This window comes from Narcine bancroftii, chromosome 8, assembly GCF_036971445.1.
Source record: "Narcine bancroftii isolate sNarBan1 chromosome 8, sNarBan1.hap1, whole genome shotgun sequence".
In the NCBI taxonomy this organism is placed as follows: Eukaryota; Metazoa; Chordata; class Chondrichthyes; order Torpediniformes; family Narcinidae; genus Narcine; species Narcine bancroftii.
The window spans coordinates 151,267,913-151,284,307 of NC_091476.1; the positions used below are offsets into that span (position 1 = coordinate 151,267,913).

Consider the following 16,395-nt stretch of genomic DNA (forward strand, 5'->3'; position numbering starts at 1 on the left):
GAGTTGCAGGGGCTTCAAGAGGATAAATAAACTAGTGGGCAAAAATATGGCAGAAAGATATAAGAGAAAAATGTGGTTATCCACTTTGGTAGAGAAAACATATATGCAGAGTTTCTAAAAATGGTATTGGATTGGGAAATACTGATGTTGAAAAGGAACTCGTGTCCTTGCACATGTGATTGAAAGCTGACAACCTGATCCAGTAGGAAAATGGCATGTTGGCCTTTACTCTTGTTCTCAAATCCTTCAGCATTAAGGATGCCTTCCAATAGTTCGATTATAGAGCCTTGAGATTATATCCAGACTATTATGTGCAGTTTTGGTCTTCTCTGAAAAAACATATTCTGTATTTGCTTTGGAGGGGCTGCAGCAACAATTCACCTGATTGGTTCCTAATATGGTGGACCTATTATGAGGAGAGATACAGTAAATTAGACCTCCATTCTTTAGAGGCAGCCTCAATTACATATAATACATTTCAAAAGGATCATTAATGGGATAATGTTTTTCCTGGCTGAGGAGTCTATAAACTAAGGATCACGGTCTCAGAAGTAGGGGTAGGTTGTTTAGAACTGGAATGAGGAGATACTTCTTCACTCAGAGTGGTATATCTTTTGAAAACCTCGACTCTGGAAGGATTGAGTCAGTCATTCAGCACATTCAAAGCCCAAGAGTGCAGATTTTTGGATATTGGGCGAACAAGGATTATCGAAAATGCTGTTGAGATGGAAGATTGACCATTCTCAGCGAAAAGTGGAGTAAGCTCAACAGGCCAGGGAGTAAACCTCTGTTCTCTTGTGCTGCTCCATTAGTATCCAATATAGTAGGCACAGGGTTAACTCTTCCCATTCCTTCTGTCTGTTTCATTAAAAGGATTTGATTCCACCCCCCCCCCCCCCCCGCCCTCCGTTTAAGAATTCTGGAATGTGCTACATTGGCCAATATTGTATGACAGGAAAGCTCTTTTGATTACTACTATGAACCTTCACGGCAAGTAAATAATTTACTGTTTTGTGACCAGCTCAGTGAAAGACCCACAGTGGCTGAACTCCAGGCAAGAAAAATATTGCGGTTCCACGAATACGTTGAAGTAACGGATGCCCATGACTATGATCGACGTGCAGAAAAGCCATGGACTAAATTAACACCAGCAGATAAGGTAATGAAGATGTTGTCATTGGATGTAATACTGTTTTATTAAATTGACTGCTTTCAAACAACATGAGCATGGATTGGGATTATTTGCTGCATTTAGAATGGGCGTGAACCTTTACACATCTTATCACAGCTCTACTTTAATTCATGTTTATGCATTTGAAACAAATTTCTCTTCTTAATAGAACACGTGCACATATGGAATATATCAGCATCCTATTCCATCTTTGCCTTTCCCAGCCATTGTTCTTTCCTGCCCTTTTATACTTGATATCTCTCTGTCCTTCCCAGTTTATTCTCAAAAAAGGGTCCCAAAACTCTAAACATTTCTCTCTGTGGATGCTGTCTGACTTGCTGAGTATCTTCAGCTTTTCAACGATTGCATGAAATATAGATGCCCTTGTATTTGCAAATAACTCATGGGAATTCATTACCTTCACAAAGAATGTTTAATTTCCCAAATTTTGGAAACAATATGGAGGCATTGCTGTAATGACAGTGTCACCACTGAATGTCCTGGAGGAGCAGAGAGAGACAGTGTCCAACTGCTCGGTCTTTATGCTGACATTCCCCCACAGCATTTAAATGTCTGCAGAAGGGGTCGGCTGTATTTGTTTCACATGAAACTCACAGAGGTCCATGTCCAAGAGGGCAGTGCCCGTACTTGAAAGCAAACCACAAGGGTTGTGGCCTCCGGGTTGAGGGGGAGAGGGTGGTGGACTGGTGCAGGGCACCAGAGTGGGAGAGCACCACCCAGTGAAAAGGAGAAGCATGGGAGAGAACCCCACAGGAAAGGAGACCATGGCATTGGATCAGCAAGGGACTTGGAGACCAAAGGATTTGTATTAGTCTGCAGGCTACTGGAGATGTGTTTGTAATTAAATGGCTTCAATATTTTGATCGAGTCAAGAAATTGACCCATTATTTCTTTAAGATTGTCTAAATTCCTATGTGTGGGTGATGCATGTTCCTCAAAAATAAACAAAAGGGTCCTCCTTCCAGATAAATAATCTTTCCATTCAGAAGTCAGCTGCTAGCTTGTAGGAGATCTTAGGCATTACATGTAAGTATAGTACAGAAGATATTGTAGACAAAATGGTTATGCACCCTTTAGGATGCAAGGAATATATACAAGAGGTTACTCAAAAGTTTTCTCTCATTGTTGTTCACTTACAGGCAGCAATACGAAAAGAACTAAATGAATTTAAAAGTACAGAGATGGAGGTGCATGAAGAAAGCAGAATGTATACAAGGTAAATTCAGTCTTAATTCTCAGAAGAGCATGTGAAAAGCATCAGCAAACTTTCTAAATCATGCACCTTTGGTTTGGAGAGAAATGTGTGGCCCAAGTGGTATTAAACCTTTCTGGGTGAGATGATTTCTAGTTTGGTGCCCACCAAAATGCTGGCAGTCTGCTTTTGTTCTTTTGAGACAATAAAAGGAGACCTTCTCCACTTCTAAATGTTGATCATTGACTTATTGAGTGCACAGATGCTGTGGAGAAGATCAGCAAGAACATATTCCCACACCTGCTCCACTGTTCATCCAGATCACAACTGATTGACATTTAACCAATTTAGATATATTTTCTTTGTTCTTGTCAAAAAGCTGTCAACCTTGTCCTTGGAAGTTCAGTTATTTGACATTTGCAGTTTTGGGGGACAATGCTTTTGTTTAATATGATTGTTAGTGAAATAAATTTGAATTTAGACATACAGCAAGGTAACAAGCCCTTCTGGCCCATGACCCCGTGCCATCCAAATACCCCAATTAACCTGCAACCCCCTGTACATTTTGAAGGGTTAGAGAAAACCGGGGCTCCTGGAGGAAACCCACGCAGACATGGGAAGAACGTGCAAACTCCTTACAGTCAGCACCCGATTCGAACCTGAATTGCTGGTGCTGTAAGAGCAATGTGATAACTAATGCGCTAACCCTGCTACCTGATTTTGTCCCTGATTAGCTTTGTTGCAATTTTAAGGAGTACAGAAATTGCTTCAGGATACTCAGCCTCTCAAGCTTCTTTAAACAAATTAAAATCATGGCTAATTATCTTAACTCTGTCAACCTACCATTTGTAAACCCCTTGCTTAACATTATGCATTTATCATAATATGGGGTCACAAAACCTTTTGTGACCGTCATCAGTATTCAAGGGAAATGAAGGGCCCTTTTGTATTCTAGTCGTGTTTATAGAATCTTTTTATTCTTGCAAATATTCTGATCAATCTGTTCCATATGTGTTGGAGTCTCCGGAAACCAGTATATCATTTCCAGAGTCTCCTCTTAAGGTTTAGTCTGAACAAGGCTGTAGCAAATTATAGTCCTCCAGGTATAAAGGCTAATGTTCCATTTGATCTGGAGTGCTTTGTATGAATGCTTCATGTATATATAAACTGTCACTGGCTGCATTCAGTGAATCAAACTCCATATCAAATACTCATCCACACATGTGCTCCCCATTTCCAGAAGAGGTTCATCAGGTGGTTAATTGCCAAACAAATGTTTGGTGAAGGTTAAAACTGGTCTTGGATGTCAATAGTTTTATTCAATTCTCAGCGAGGGAGAGAGAACAAAATAACCACAATTAGAGGCAAGCAATTGTGGATGAATGTTCTGCTTTTCAAACTATCAGTACCACCCCAAATGAAAGCAGATTACGAGACATCGATCAGTCAAACCAATATATTTCTAATTGTCAGTCATTCAGAACTAAGTCCTTGCCAACCATCAGTTACCCTTTCACACTGGGTCTACATAAATCCCATTTTATTCCCATCAACTTCCACAGATTCTTGCATATTGGGGCCAATTTATAGAGACCAATTAACCAACTAACTTGCATAGTTTTGGAATATGACTGAAACTGGAACGCCTGAAGGAAATCCACGTGGTGACAGGTGAAATATACAAGCTCTACGCAAACACAAAGTTTGCATCCAAGTCATTGGAGCTGTGAGGCAGCCACTTTTCTGGCCAGTGTACTCTGCTACCCACTGTAATTCGGTGTGTTGCATTGACCAACTGAGCCGTCAAAGTTCAGAGAGAAGCAGTGAAAATGCTTTCATGTTCTCATGATTTCCAGTCAATAAATTACTTTGAAATTGGAGTCATGTTAAATTTAAATTTAGATCTACAGCATGGTAACATGCCCTTATGGCCCACAAACCCGTTCTGTCCAAATACATCCTGATACGTTTTTAAATGGTGGGAGGAAACCATAGTACCTGGAGGAAAGCCACATAGACACAGGGAGAACATACAAACTCCTTACAGACAGCGCTGGATTCAAACCCCAGACCCGATCGTTGTAACAGCATGCCATCCCATATAATTCTAATATGCACACACACAGAGGTTTCAAAGTCAGTATCAAGATCAAATAATGATTTTAATAATGGATAAAAATATCATTCAGGTTTCAGAAGTTATGAGCTGTTCATTGAAATACCACAATGAAATATTTCAAAGCTACCTTCAAGATGGATCCTCAGTTAAGACAGTGGTTCTCAACCTTTTTCTTTCCACTCACAAACCATCTTAAGTAATCCCTTACTAACCTCAAAGCATCTATGGCATCCTCTGCATAGTTCATCTCAGGGTAGAGTTACGGAACAGACTTGATGGGCCTATTGGCCTGCTTCTGTTCCTTTATCTTGTGATTACTTAAAGTGGTATGCGAGTGGATAAAAGGTTGAGAACCACTGGATTAAGATCTTACCAAAAATGTGGCATCTCTGACATTGCATTGCTACCTCAGTTCTACATTACAGTGTAAGTAATATTCGCATCCAAGTGTGTCACACAATATTCTGACTTAGAAATGAAAGTCTAATCAACTGAGACAAGAGTAGAGGGGAAAAGATTGTATAATTGGGCATTTTTATTAATTATGTTTTTCCTCCCTAGGTTTCATCGACCTTAAGAATATGCACAGACACAAGCCGAAATCTAGATGTGTTATCAGTTCAGAGACGGAGTAAGGCCTGAGTACTGTACCTGAAGCTGTTGATTTGACAACTGTGTACAGTGTATTCAATACAAATTCAGTGAACCTGGTGCCATGGAAAAAGCAATCAATATTTGATAACCATATGTGTAAATCCAGTTTTCATCAATTCATACATTCTCGAAATTGAGGTTTCCTTTAATCATATCTGCCTCTACATCTCCAGATTTATACAGTATTGCAACTGCTTCAGAATTACAACACTTAACAGTTGCTGGGGCGGTGTGCCGGGGAATTACTGTGTTTTTACTTTTTTTTAAAAAAATCAGACGAATGAAGAGTAGGGCTTTGTATTGACTGTAAATTTCCACCCTCTAATTGAGATATTTTTCCCTTTTAATTTTGTTTTTGCACACATTTTGATGTTTCAGGGAAAGCCATCCATGGACTGGTTGTCAACCATTGTTGAATCACCCTGGACCTAAAGAGGCTGTCTGGCCCTCCTTTTCTATACTACCTTCACAACCACCAGCATTTCCATTATTGTTTAGTTGCTGGTGTCACCAGGAGTAAAATTGGCTCCTGGAACAGAAGAAGGAGCTTTAAATTATTGGAGAGGTTGGTGACAAATAATTTCTTAGAAGAACCCTTCTCTTTTTTAAAGAGAAAATCAACACGCACTGATTTTGCTGAAGCAGGTCTCTTGAAAGGAACATATTGTTGCATCAGGTGCCTTTAATCAGAAGGCAGTATTTAAGTGGGGGAAGGAATGGTTGAGCACAGGAAAATCATAAACCTTTGTACATAGGCAGTGATTGGTTTGCATTGATTGTTTAAAGTGTGCCTCAATGGAAAATGCACCTTCCCTTTTTGCTTAGAGTGAATATATATACAATTGTCTCCATATTTAAATAATGAATAAAAGTATAACTGATTTTTAAACAAAAATCAAAATCCATTTAAAACACTATAATGATTTTCCTCACAACCACCTGTCAAACATTTGCATTCTGATTTTCAGTTTTATCTCCTTGACATTTTAAATTTACTTGTAATTTATAATATCATTTTTCTTGGTCTTTCTGACAGGTGATAGCATATACAGATTGGCAATAAGAAAGTAATGTGTTTTCCAACTTGTCTTTTATCCTCTGCTAACCTGTTGTATATTTGTTCTTCCTCTAAGTGAACAGCTCAGTTAATTGGAGTCTGTTTCACAGTGGAATGTGGTGAATGGGTTGAAATGATAAATGGAACTTGCTATGGGTTTGTATTTCCAGTTGCACAGCTCGAGGCACTTGCTGTACTTCTACATGCAAAATTTTCAGATTTAAGTCCTATATCAATAAAATTGTGTGATTCCTGTTTATGACCGGACCAGTGGGACAGTCAATGTTAAGTATATATTGAATTAAACCTTTGGGATATCCTGGCAGTAAGATTCTCCACAAAAATCCATCTAAATATTTAGTGTGTATTTACTGTTTCAATTCATGAAGATTAATAATAAAATTATAGAAGGCCATTTGAACATTTGAAGAGGCATTAAGGTGACAACAATTGACTGCTCAGTTGGTGATCAGTTACTTAATGATGTTGCAATATAGTCAGGTTCATCCATATCCGCTGCCAAACATTGTTGTTTTTGTTTCTCTTCTACCTTTATGCATTTAAAGTTGGTAAGAATATGAAAGGCTTCTTCAAAGAAAGGAAGCTTTTTAAAAAAAAGAACCATTTTGATTCATTTATCATTCCAGTCTTTGGAACAAGTGGCATTAGAAATATATTGGTGCTGCACTTCACTATTGATTGATGGGGTCAATAGTAATGTTCCTCCCGAATAGGTGGCAGGACTATCCAATGCAGTGGCTGGTGACTTGTTGCACAGGTTGGCAAGGTCCCTTTTCTGATCTTCTCTTATGTTAACAGCTGACATTTAACAGTCTAGGCACTGTAATTATCCTTGGGAGCCCTTTGGCTGAGGAGGGAAGTCAACTCCGGGTTCCCACTTCTGCTTATCTGTAATTTCCTGGTGAGAACCCCCTTGCAGGTCAGGATGTGGTGAGTTATTGAAGGGTTGCTCTTGAAGAATAGGTGGGGGGGGGGTCTAGTACAAGAGGACTTCCACTACCCTCAGTAAGCATGACAGGAAAGATGAGAAAACAAGGGTGCTGCCACACACTGGAGCCTAATGGGCAATGCTAAACTGCCTAATGAAAATTAAATTTTAGAATTTTTAATATGCAGTACATAAAATGTGGTAGGGATGCCCTCCCCTCATTTGGAATGAATTATTGCACACGTTTGTAATATTTTTTGCAAAATATGTTAATACATTGCTTTCTTGTAAAGTTTTGGATATTTTAAAATGGTCTTCCTCATACTTTTTCTCCCAGATACAGCTTATGGGTTTATTCATTGAACTTGCATCATGGTGTTTTTGTATATGAGGGGATCTAGGGTTTAAGATTACTCTTATCTTTTTTTCCATGTTTGTTCCTCAATTATGAAATTCAGCTCCACTGGGAGGAAGGTTAGAAGACAAGATTGAAATCCAACCTCCCCCCCGATCAGAAATTTTAAACAAAGATGCGTGATTTTTTTGGCGGGTCTGTATAGATGTTTTCATACAAGTTGTAAATAGTCGAACAATTATTGTTGCTGGTAAATTGTTTTGTTTTGGTGTATTTTGTTCTCATTCAGTGCTGCTTCCTTTTATTAAAAAAAATAGATTCCTATTGTATGTGAACAGTGTGCTATTTTTGTTTAAGTCCAATCTCACATCAAAGCCATTTCTGTACATTCTCAGCACAAGTGACACCTGGGAAATGTTTCTTGGTGAGGTAGCTGAAGTTTTTTTTTAAAAAAGTAATCTAAAACATCCTGGCTGCTGTGAGAGAGGGCAAGAGTGCACCTGATTTGGGCAAATAAGGTTGTGCACTCTACAGAATTTGGCCGAAATGGGATTTTTAACACTATAGATCAGTGACTTTATTCTGAATGCAGTTTGTTAATAACCTTCAAAGGAACATTGAGAGGTAAGGATGGGGGTCTGGTGTTGCACGCTAAAGCGCTGGAGAAACTCGGCAGTCATACAGCATCCGTAGGAACTAAAAGGCAATTGAGCCCTTCATCAGGAGATGCTTGAATTGAAATGGGGGGGGGGGGGGAGAGAGGAGTGGAAGAGGGAGGAGCATAGGTTAACATTTAAGAGATCATCGGTGAATATTTAAGAGATCATGGGTGAATATATGTGGGAGAGTAGAAGCAAAAGAAGTTGAGGTGATGAGCAGAGGGCTAAGGAAGATGACTGATAGAAGGGGAAGGGGATGAGGACCAGGAGGAAAGGAAGCAGAGGGGTGAGGGAAAGAGAAAGAAGAGGGGAAGGGGTTAACAAATTGGAGAATTTGATATTGATGCCACCAGGTTGGAGAGTGCCGACACATAACACAAGGAGTTCTTCATCCAATTTGCAGGTGACCTCAGTTTGGCAGTATGTGAGGCCATGGACAGACAGTGGCAGTGGTGTGTGTGGAATTAAAATGATTGGCCACTGTTGGGGGTTCATTGTAGTTGCAGCAAACAGAACTAAGGTGCCCAGCGAAAAGATCTTTGCATCCAAGTCTCAATGTCGAGGAGGCCGCATCTAGAGCACTGGATTCAGAGAATGACCTCAACACATTGACGAGTGCTGCATCACTTTGATCCCTGAATTGTGTTGAAGGAGCAGGTTTAGAAATGTGCAGTGCTTCTTTAGCCACAGTGGTAAGTACCCAAGGGGTTGATGGTGGGAAGGGATGAGTGGATGAGGGTGTCATGGAGGGAACAATCCCAACAGAGAGGGAAGAAGTGGATGTGTTTTGGTGAGCTCCTCATGTAGGTGGTGAACCCATGAAGACTAGTAAGGCTAATCCATACAAATCTGGTAGATGGGAATAAATTTTTGACTTGAATTCAGCATCTCTGTGACAGTTTCACATACACCCCCCCCCCCCACCCCCCAATTCCCTGACCTATCAGAAACATACCTACCTGCAGTGTAAATATCTTTAGTGAATGAACCTTCACAAACATCTGGGGTATAATGTGCCAGAGATTTACTACCTTTTAAATGATTTTGTTCTCATTTTGTCCCCTCAAGACTCCTCCATAGAGGGAAACATGCCAACATCCATCTTGTGTACCCTTATAATGTTACAGGCTTAAAAAAGTTTTGTATTGTGAATCTATGCAGTTTTTTTTTTCCATTTCAAACTTGTATCCCAACTATTTCTTTAAGCTTTGTCCACTATGCAAATACTGGAGAAACTCCGCACATCACCCAGCATCATTACCTGCTGAGTTTCTCCAGTACTTTTGAGTATTTCACTAAAATCAGTGTCTCCAGACTTTCCTGTTTAAGCTTTGTGATGCTTGCAGAGGTGTACATTCTCAGCACCAGCTGGACATGGACAAAATCTTCAAACAATAAAGACCTTTTCTTGTTGTTAGTTATGACAGTTCGCTCCTAGAAATTAGTCTGGTTAATTTCTTGGACTGCCTCAAATGCTGGTATATAAGAGACCAAAAATGCACTATTACTGAGACCAAATCTTCATATTGCAATGCACCCTTCCACCCATTTTCATGTCAGCAACTCTTACACCCTGTCTACTCCTCGAAATCATTAATGTAGATAGTAAATACTTGAGGGATAGGACTGATTCTTGGAGCAATTAACTATTTATGCCTCTTCAGCTCAGAAAAGAGTTGTTCCTTAATTACAAAATAAGGTAATGGACAAAAGATCCGTTTGAAATCTAGCCTCCCACTGCACATAACAGGAGATGAGTGGAGGGAGTAGTCTTGGGAATCCTTACCTGGCACCAGTTCAGATATTGAAGAGGAAACCTCTTTCCTCCACTTATGATGAAGTTCTCCAAGTCAAACACCTGGAAAGAACACTGAATGTAGCTCAGGGTGCAGATTTTACACTGGCTGGAGAACTTCAGTATCCATCACCATGAATGACACTGCTGCTGTCCAATCCTAAATGTCATAGTGTCCAGACTATCTCCCAGGAAAGAACTGAAACAAAAAATCTGCATGACATCGTGCTCGCTCATCTTACCTGCAGAAGATGCATCAATTTACAATACAGGGACACGATCCTTTATCTGGAAAGCTCCAAAATCCGGCAAGTGGGAACCGGCGGTCAGGGGAGATGGCCGAGGGTCGGGGGACCGCGCGAGGTTGGGGGAGACGGCCGGGTGACTTGAAGGGGGGGTGGGGATGGATGCAGCAGCACAATTTGGGTAGGCTTTCCAAAATCCAAAATTCGGAATACGCTGTCCCTCAGGGGTTCTGGATAAAGGATCGTGTACCTGTAAAATATAGAGAAGTGATTACCATATAATCACACCATCGAGAAAATCTACAGGGAACACTGATGTCGGAGAGCAGCAGCCACCATCAAGGATCCACCCCACCCAGCACATGCTCTGTTCTTGGTGTTACATCAGAAAAGAGATATAGATGCGCCATCAGGTTTAGGAACAGCTACTACCCCATCACCATCAGACTCCTCAATGACAAACTCAGACTCATTTAAGGACTCTTGTATTTATTGATTTTTTTTAATTGCACAGTGCGTTTACAGTTCTTTGCTTACCTGTGCATGTTTACAGTTTTATTTTGTACAACCGCTAAGTGGTCATTCTTCCTCGCCTATAGGAAAAAGAATCTGAGTTGTATGTGATGCCCTGTATGTACTCTGACAATAAATCTGAAGTAAAAATACATCAATGCTGGAGGAGCTCAGCAGGTTTTGCAGCATCCATAGGTGGTTAAGATATATAACCAACATTTTGGGATCAGGCCCAAAGGATGAGCAAAAAGGAGGCAGGTGCCTAAATACAAAGGCAGCGGATAAGGGCACAGGCCAGCAAACAACAGGTGATAATTGGACATGGATAAGAGAATGGGAAATGAAATATGAGAATTGATCAGGGGATGGGTGGCTCTGTGAATGCAGAGCTGGAGAAAGGAAAGGAAAGATGGGATGCTAACGGAAACTGGAAAAGTTGACGTAAATGCCATCTGGTTGAAGGGTGCCCAGATGGAATACGAGATGCTGTTCCTCCAGCGACTGTGGATATTTCACGTTTTGCACCATATGTCTCTTCACACCGAAGACACCCTTATTACGTTGTACGTAACTGAAACAAATGTAACACTCTCTCAACAGATGTAGCAGATCAAAATTTGATCAATAGCAGAAGCAGAAATGTATAGAGTAATCCATAACCTCATGGGCTGGCATATCTTACACTCTGCCTTGACTATCAAGCTAGATTAACCCTGTTTCAGCAAGGAGGTCAGGGCATGCTGATAGCAGTTCCAGGTTCCCAGCGTCACCAAAAAATGATGAGGTGCTCACAGAGTGAGTCTACAACACTAGGGCTAAGCAAATTTCTGATACATATCATGAGATTCTCCAGTTGTGTCATCTCAGTGCATTTCATAGGTGCATTTCTTCGTCCACGAAGCCAAGCCAAAGAAAGAAGACACCTTGCAGTCATGGTGTTCCATCTGCTGGTGGAATTTCATAATCTGCAGTTCTAATTCATGCAGGGATGAAAGGTAATAGATGATGCAGCAAATGAAAGAAGATGGTTCCAAGAGCATGCTCAACAGGGACAAGCCTGCATGTGCTCAGACCCAGGCTCAAACAGAAATGCCAAGTAGATGATTCTTTATTTACATGTATCTCTTTTGTGTATAATCTCTCTCTTTTTCTCGAGCTATCAATATGTAGAAATTCTGCCTGACCTCCAGGAAAAAGAATATCAGGATTGTGTATGATTTCATGTATGTATTTGGACAATAAATTTGAACTTTGAAATAAAACAATTTTTTCAAAGCCTTTAAGATTTTTCTCTGGATTAACTAAAAAAAAATCCAAAAGATTAGTTCATGATTGACCATCCTGGAGGGTTAACAATAACTATAATATTGTTTTGTAGAGGCACTACAGCACAGAAAACAGGCCCTTCGGCCCTTCTAGTCTGTGCCGAACTAGATAGAAATAGATTCCTGACTCGCTAAACAGCATTTCGATCATTACATTGACAAAGCTGCCTTGTGGAGATGGTTTTCTCAACTATCCTACATCTCTAATAGCTGATCTGGAAGAACAGAGAAAATTAGAATACAGCACTTGTCACCTTTTCAATTATAGTAATACATCCCAAAAATAAGCTAGGATAAATTTGAAAACAAATGGGCATTTATGGAGCATTGCAAAGTTTCACGATTACTAGCCTTTGCCAATTGACCTTAAGGAGATGACGGTGGGAGCCCTGGAGTGGTTGCATCACTCATCACTGTTAAAGTCAACCCGCGCTGTAATAAAACAAACAACAGCAGAACCAAAGAGCATTCAATTTCTTCTTTATTACGCTAGTGGGAATGAGGGGTACAAAGAAAGAGTAAACAATGTAACTCGTTCCCTGCATGAAACCTCACTCAGAATACACAGAATCCTTGTATAACTTATATAATCCTTTGGTCAGATGCCTAAGTGCTGTTTTACATAGTTTTCCACTAATTGGCAATCTAATGTTTTTGCTACTCCTGTCCTTTGCAGTTTCTGAAAAGTACTATCCAATATTCTTCCCATCAACGTTTTCATATGCTATATTGGTTGCCTTGCACTCCCATCCCATTCATACCATGCTCTGCAGCTGTGGACTGCTTTATCTACTAAGCCATTAATACTTGCTAGCCTACTTACCACAGCAGAAGCCACATAATTCTTGACGACACTGCATCATATATAGGATTGGCAATATTTAAATATAGCCTTATAATTAATACTTTGATTTTGGTTTTGTAATTATGTTAATAAAGACTTTTGTTTAAAAAAAGGGGAGAGAGTGAGTTGTCTTCTTTGACTGTTCCTGTTTTGTTGCTATAAGCACTTCCACGCTGCCCCAGTAATATTGACTGAGTAGTGACATATTTCCACGTCAATACTCCGCAAGATTAACTAGTATGAGAGTTACCTCAGATTGTTCATTATTCCCTCCCTCAGGAGGAAGAAGGCAGCATATATGTTAGATACAGGAAGCAGGAAACAGGAAAGCGAAGAAGGAAGCATATATGTTAGATACAGGAAGCAGGAAACAGGAAAGCGAAGAAGGAAGCATATATGTTAGATACAGGAAGCAGGAAACAGGAAAGCGAAGAAGGAAGCATATATGTTAGATACAGGAAGCAGGAAACAGGAAAGCGAAGAAGGAAGCATATATGTTAGATACAGGAAGCAGGAGACAGGAAAGCGAAGAAGGAAGTATATATGTTAGATACAGGAAGCAGGAAACAGGAAAGCGAAGAAGGAAGCATATATGTTAGATACAGGAAGCAGGAAACAGGAGAGCGAAGAAGGAAGCATATATGTTAGATACAGGAAGCAGGAAACAGGAAAGCGAAGAAGGAAGCATATATGTTAGATACAGGAAGCAGGAAACAGGAAAGCTCACGAGAAATATATGGTTTGTCAGAAAAGAGCTGAAGAAAGGATTTAGGAGAGTTTGAAGGGGGCGCGAAAGGCTTTGGCGTGTAGGATTACGTATGTGAAGAACAGAAGGATGACAAGAATAAAGGTGGGGCTGCTAAAGGATAAAGGAGGCGAAATGTGCCTGGACGTGGAGGAGGTTGGGGAGGTCCTAAATGAATACTTTGCATCAGAATTCACAAAAGGACCTTGATCAGGGTGAGGTCACAATAGAACAGGCCTGTGTGAGGGACAAGGTGGAAATTAAGGAAGATGGATCTTCTTAGAAACATCAAGATTGATAAATCCACGGGGCAGGACGCAATATACCCCAGGTTGCTGTGGGAAGTGAGAGAAGAGATAGCTGGGGCAGTAGCGATGATCTTTGAGTCCTCTTTGACCACAGATTATGTGCTTGAAGATTGGAGAATGGTAAATGTAGTCCCCATGTTTAAAAAAAGGTAATAGGGAGAATCCTGGGATTTATAGACTGGTAAGCCTAACGTATGTGGTGTGCAAACTATTGGAGAGGATTCTTTAGGATATGATCTATGAGCACCTAGAGAAGTACAGTCTACTCAAGGATAGTCAGCACAGCTTTATGAAGGGAAGGTCATGCCTACGAGCCTAATTGAGTTTTTTGAGGAGGTAACAAAAGAAATTGAACAAAAGAAAATAGGGCGGTAGATGTGGTCTACATGGAATTTAGCAAGGCTGGAACCTTGGCTTGTAGGAAGAAAGCAGAGAGTACGAGTGGAAAGAAAGTATTCTGCCTGGAGGCCAGTGAATAGTGGAGGGCTGCAAGGATCTGTTCTGGGACCCCTTGCTCTTTATGATATATATAAATGACCTGGATGAAGAGGTGGAAGGATGGGTCAGTAAGTTTGCAGTTGATAGGAAGGTTGGAGGAGTTGTGGATAGATCTGAAGGATGTTGAAGGTTACAAGAGGATAGAGACAGGATGCAGAATTTGGCAAAGAAGTGGCAGATGGAGTTCAATCTTGATAAATGTAAGGTGATGCATTTTGGAAGGACAGTAGAAGGCTGAGTACAGATTTAATGGTCAGTTACTTAAGAGTGAGGATGAACAGCGGGACCTTGGAGTTCAATGCATACATCCTTTAAGGTCACAACACAGGTTGATAGGATAGTTAAGAAGGCCTATGGGAGACTGGGATTTACTTCAGGAGTAGAGAGGTCATGTTACAACTCTACAAATCTCTGGTGGTAGGAAAGATGTGGAAGCCATGGAGATTGTGCAGAAGAGATTTACCAGGACGTTACCTGGATTGGAAAAGTAGTTTTATGAGGGCATGATTAGCAGAGGTGGAACTTTTCTCTTTGGAGCAAAGAAGGATGAGAAGAGACTTAATAGAGGTCTACAAGATTATAAGAGGCATCTGCTTCCCAGGTCAGGAATGGCAAACACCAGAGGACATATGCACAAAGTTAGGGGAGGTAGGTTTAATGGAGATATCGGGTAAGTTTTTTACACAGAGTTGTGGGTGCCTGAACGCCTTGCCTTGGATGGTGTTGGAGGCTAAAACATTAGGGGCATTTAAGAGACTCTTAGACAGCCACATGGTATAGTAGGGATGGCTTCAGGTTTCTAGATCACTGGGCTCTGTTCCAGGTAAGGTGGGATCAGGACTGATGGGACAGATTGCACCTGAATTGGATGGGGATTAATATCCTTGTGAGTAGGGAGACAAGCAGAAGTGTCATGAAACATATGGAGATTAAGAAGGAGGTGTTTGCTGCCTTACAGTGAATAAAGGTTGATACATCCTCCAAGCTGGATATGATTTTTCCTTGGACCTTGAGGGAGACGAGTGTAGAAATTTCAGGAGCCTTGGCAGATATATTCAAAATGTCCTTAGCCTGAGGTGAGGTGCCAGAGGAGTGGAGGGTAGCTCATGTTGTCCTGTTGTTTAAAAAAAAAGGCTCAAAAAGTAAACCAGGTAATTATAGGCCAGTGAGTCTGACACCAGCAGTAGGTAAATTATTGGAAGGCATTCTGAGAGATAGGATATATAGGTATTTGGATAGCCATCAGCTGATTAAAGACAGGCAGCATGGCTTTGTGCATAGAAAATCATGTTTAATGAATTTTGTAGAGTTTATCAAGAAGGTAGATGAAGAAAAGGCTGTGGATATAGTCTACATGGACTTTAGTAAAGCCTTTGACAAGGTCCCTCATGGGAGTTCAGAAGGTTAAGACACTAGGTATCCATGAAGAGGTTATAAAGGCTAAGATGCCAAAAGCTTTCTTTACGATCCTGTCCACCTGTGATGCCTCCTTCAGGGAACAATGTATCCGTATTCTCAGATCTCTTTGCTCCTCCGCACTCCTTGATAGAGCTCCTATAGAAGGTTGACATGAGGGTGGGCAGTCGCCTTGCCACTTCAGTCTTCTCAGCAAGTACAGTCATTGTTGCACCTTCCTGTCAAGGGAAGAGGTGTTGATTGTCCACCTAGGTCACTAGTCTAGTGAACTCCAAGGAAGTTGGTGCTCTCCGCTAGAGCTGTTGATGTGTAGTGGAGGGTAGTCATTCCTGGTTCTCCAGACGTCCATGATCATTTCCTTTGTCTTCTCCATATTGTAAGGGATACTGGAATGTGAGGAGTCAAGCAAGTGCTCATTAGAAATGAAGTATTATGGGTTAAATCAGGGTGAAGGGATGCTGAAATGAGAGGAAGGGTTATAAAAGTATAATAAAATAAGGATCTTCAAAACAGGATAGCAAGTAGATAT

The 16,395-nt window shown here is 40.7% G+C and overlaps 1 protein-coding gene across 13 annotated transcripts in view; it reads left to right on the top strand.

Moving 5' to 3' along the window:
- Positions 1 to 7,847, top strand: part of LOC138741375 (phosphatase and actin regulator 4-like) — a 155,135-nt gene extending 147,288 nt beyond the window's left edge. For all 13 annotated transcript variants that reach the window (XM_069895352.1, XM_069895351.1, XM_069895345.1 and 10 more), the window contains 3 exons: positions 1,022 to 1,159; positions 2,332 to 2,408; positions 5,065 to 7,847. In XM_069895352.1, the coding sequence (XP_069751453.1) occupies positions 1,022 to 1,159; positions 2,332 to 2,408; positions 5,065 to 5,080 (231 nt within the window). In that variant the 3' untranslated portion in view covers positions 5,081 to 7,847. The remainder of the gene's footprint in view (positions 1 to 1,021; positions 1,160 to 2,331; positions 2,409 to 5,064) is intronic.
- Positions 7,848 to 16,395: the final 8,548 nt, after the last annotated feature.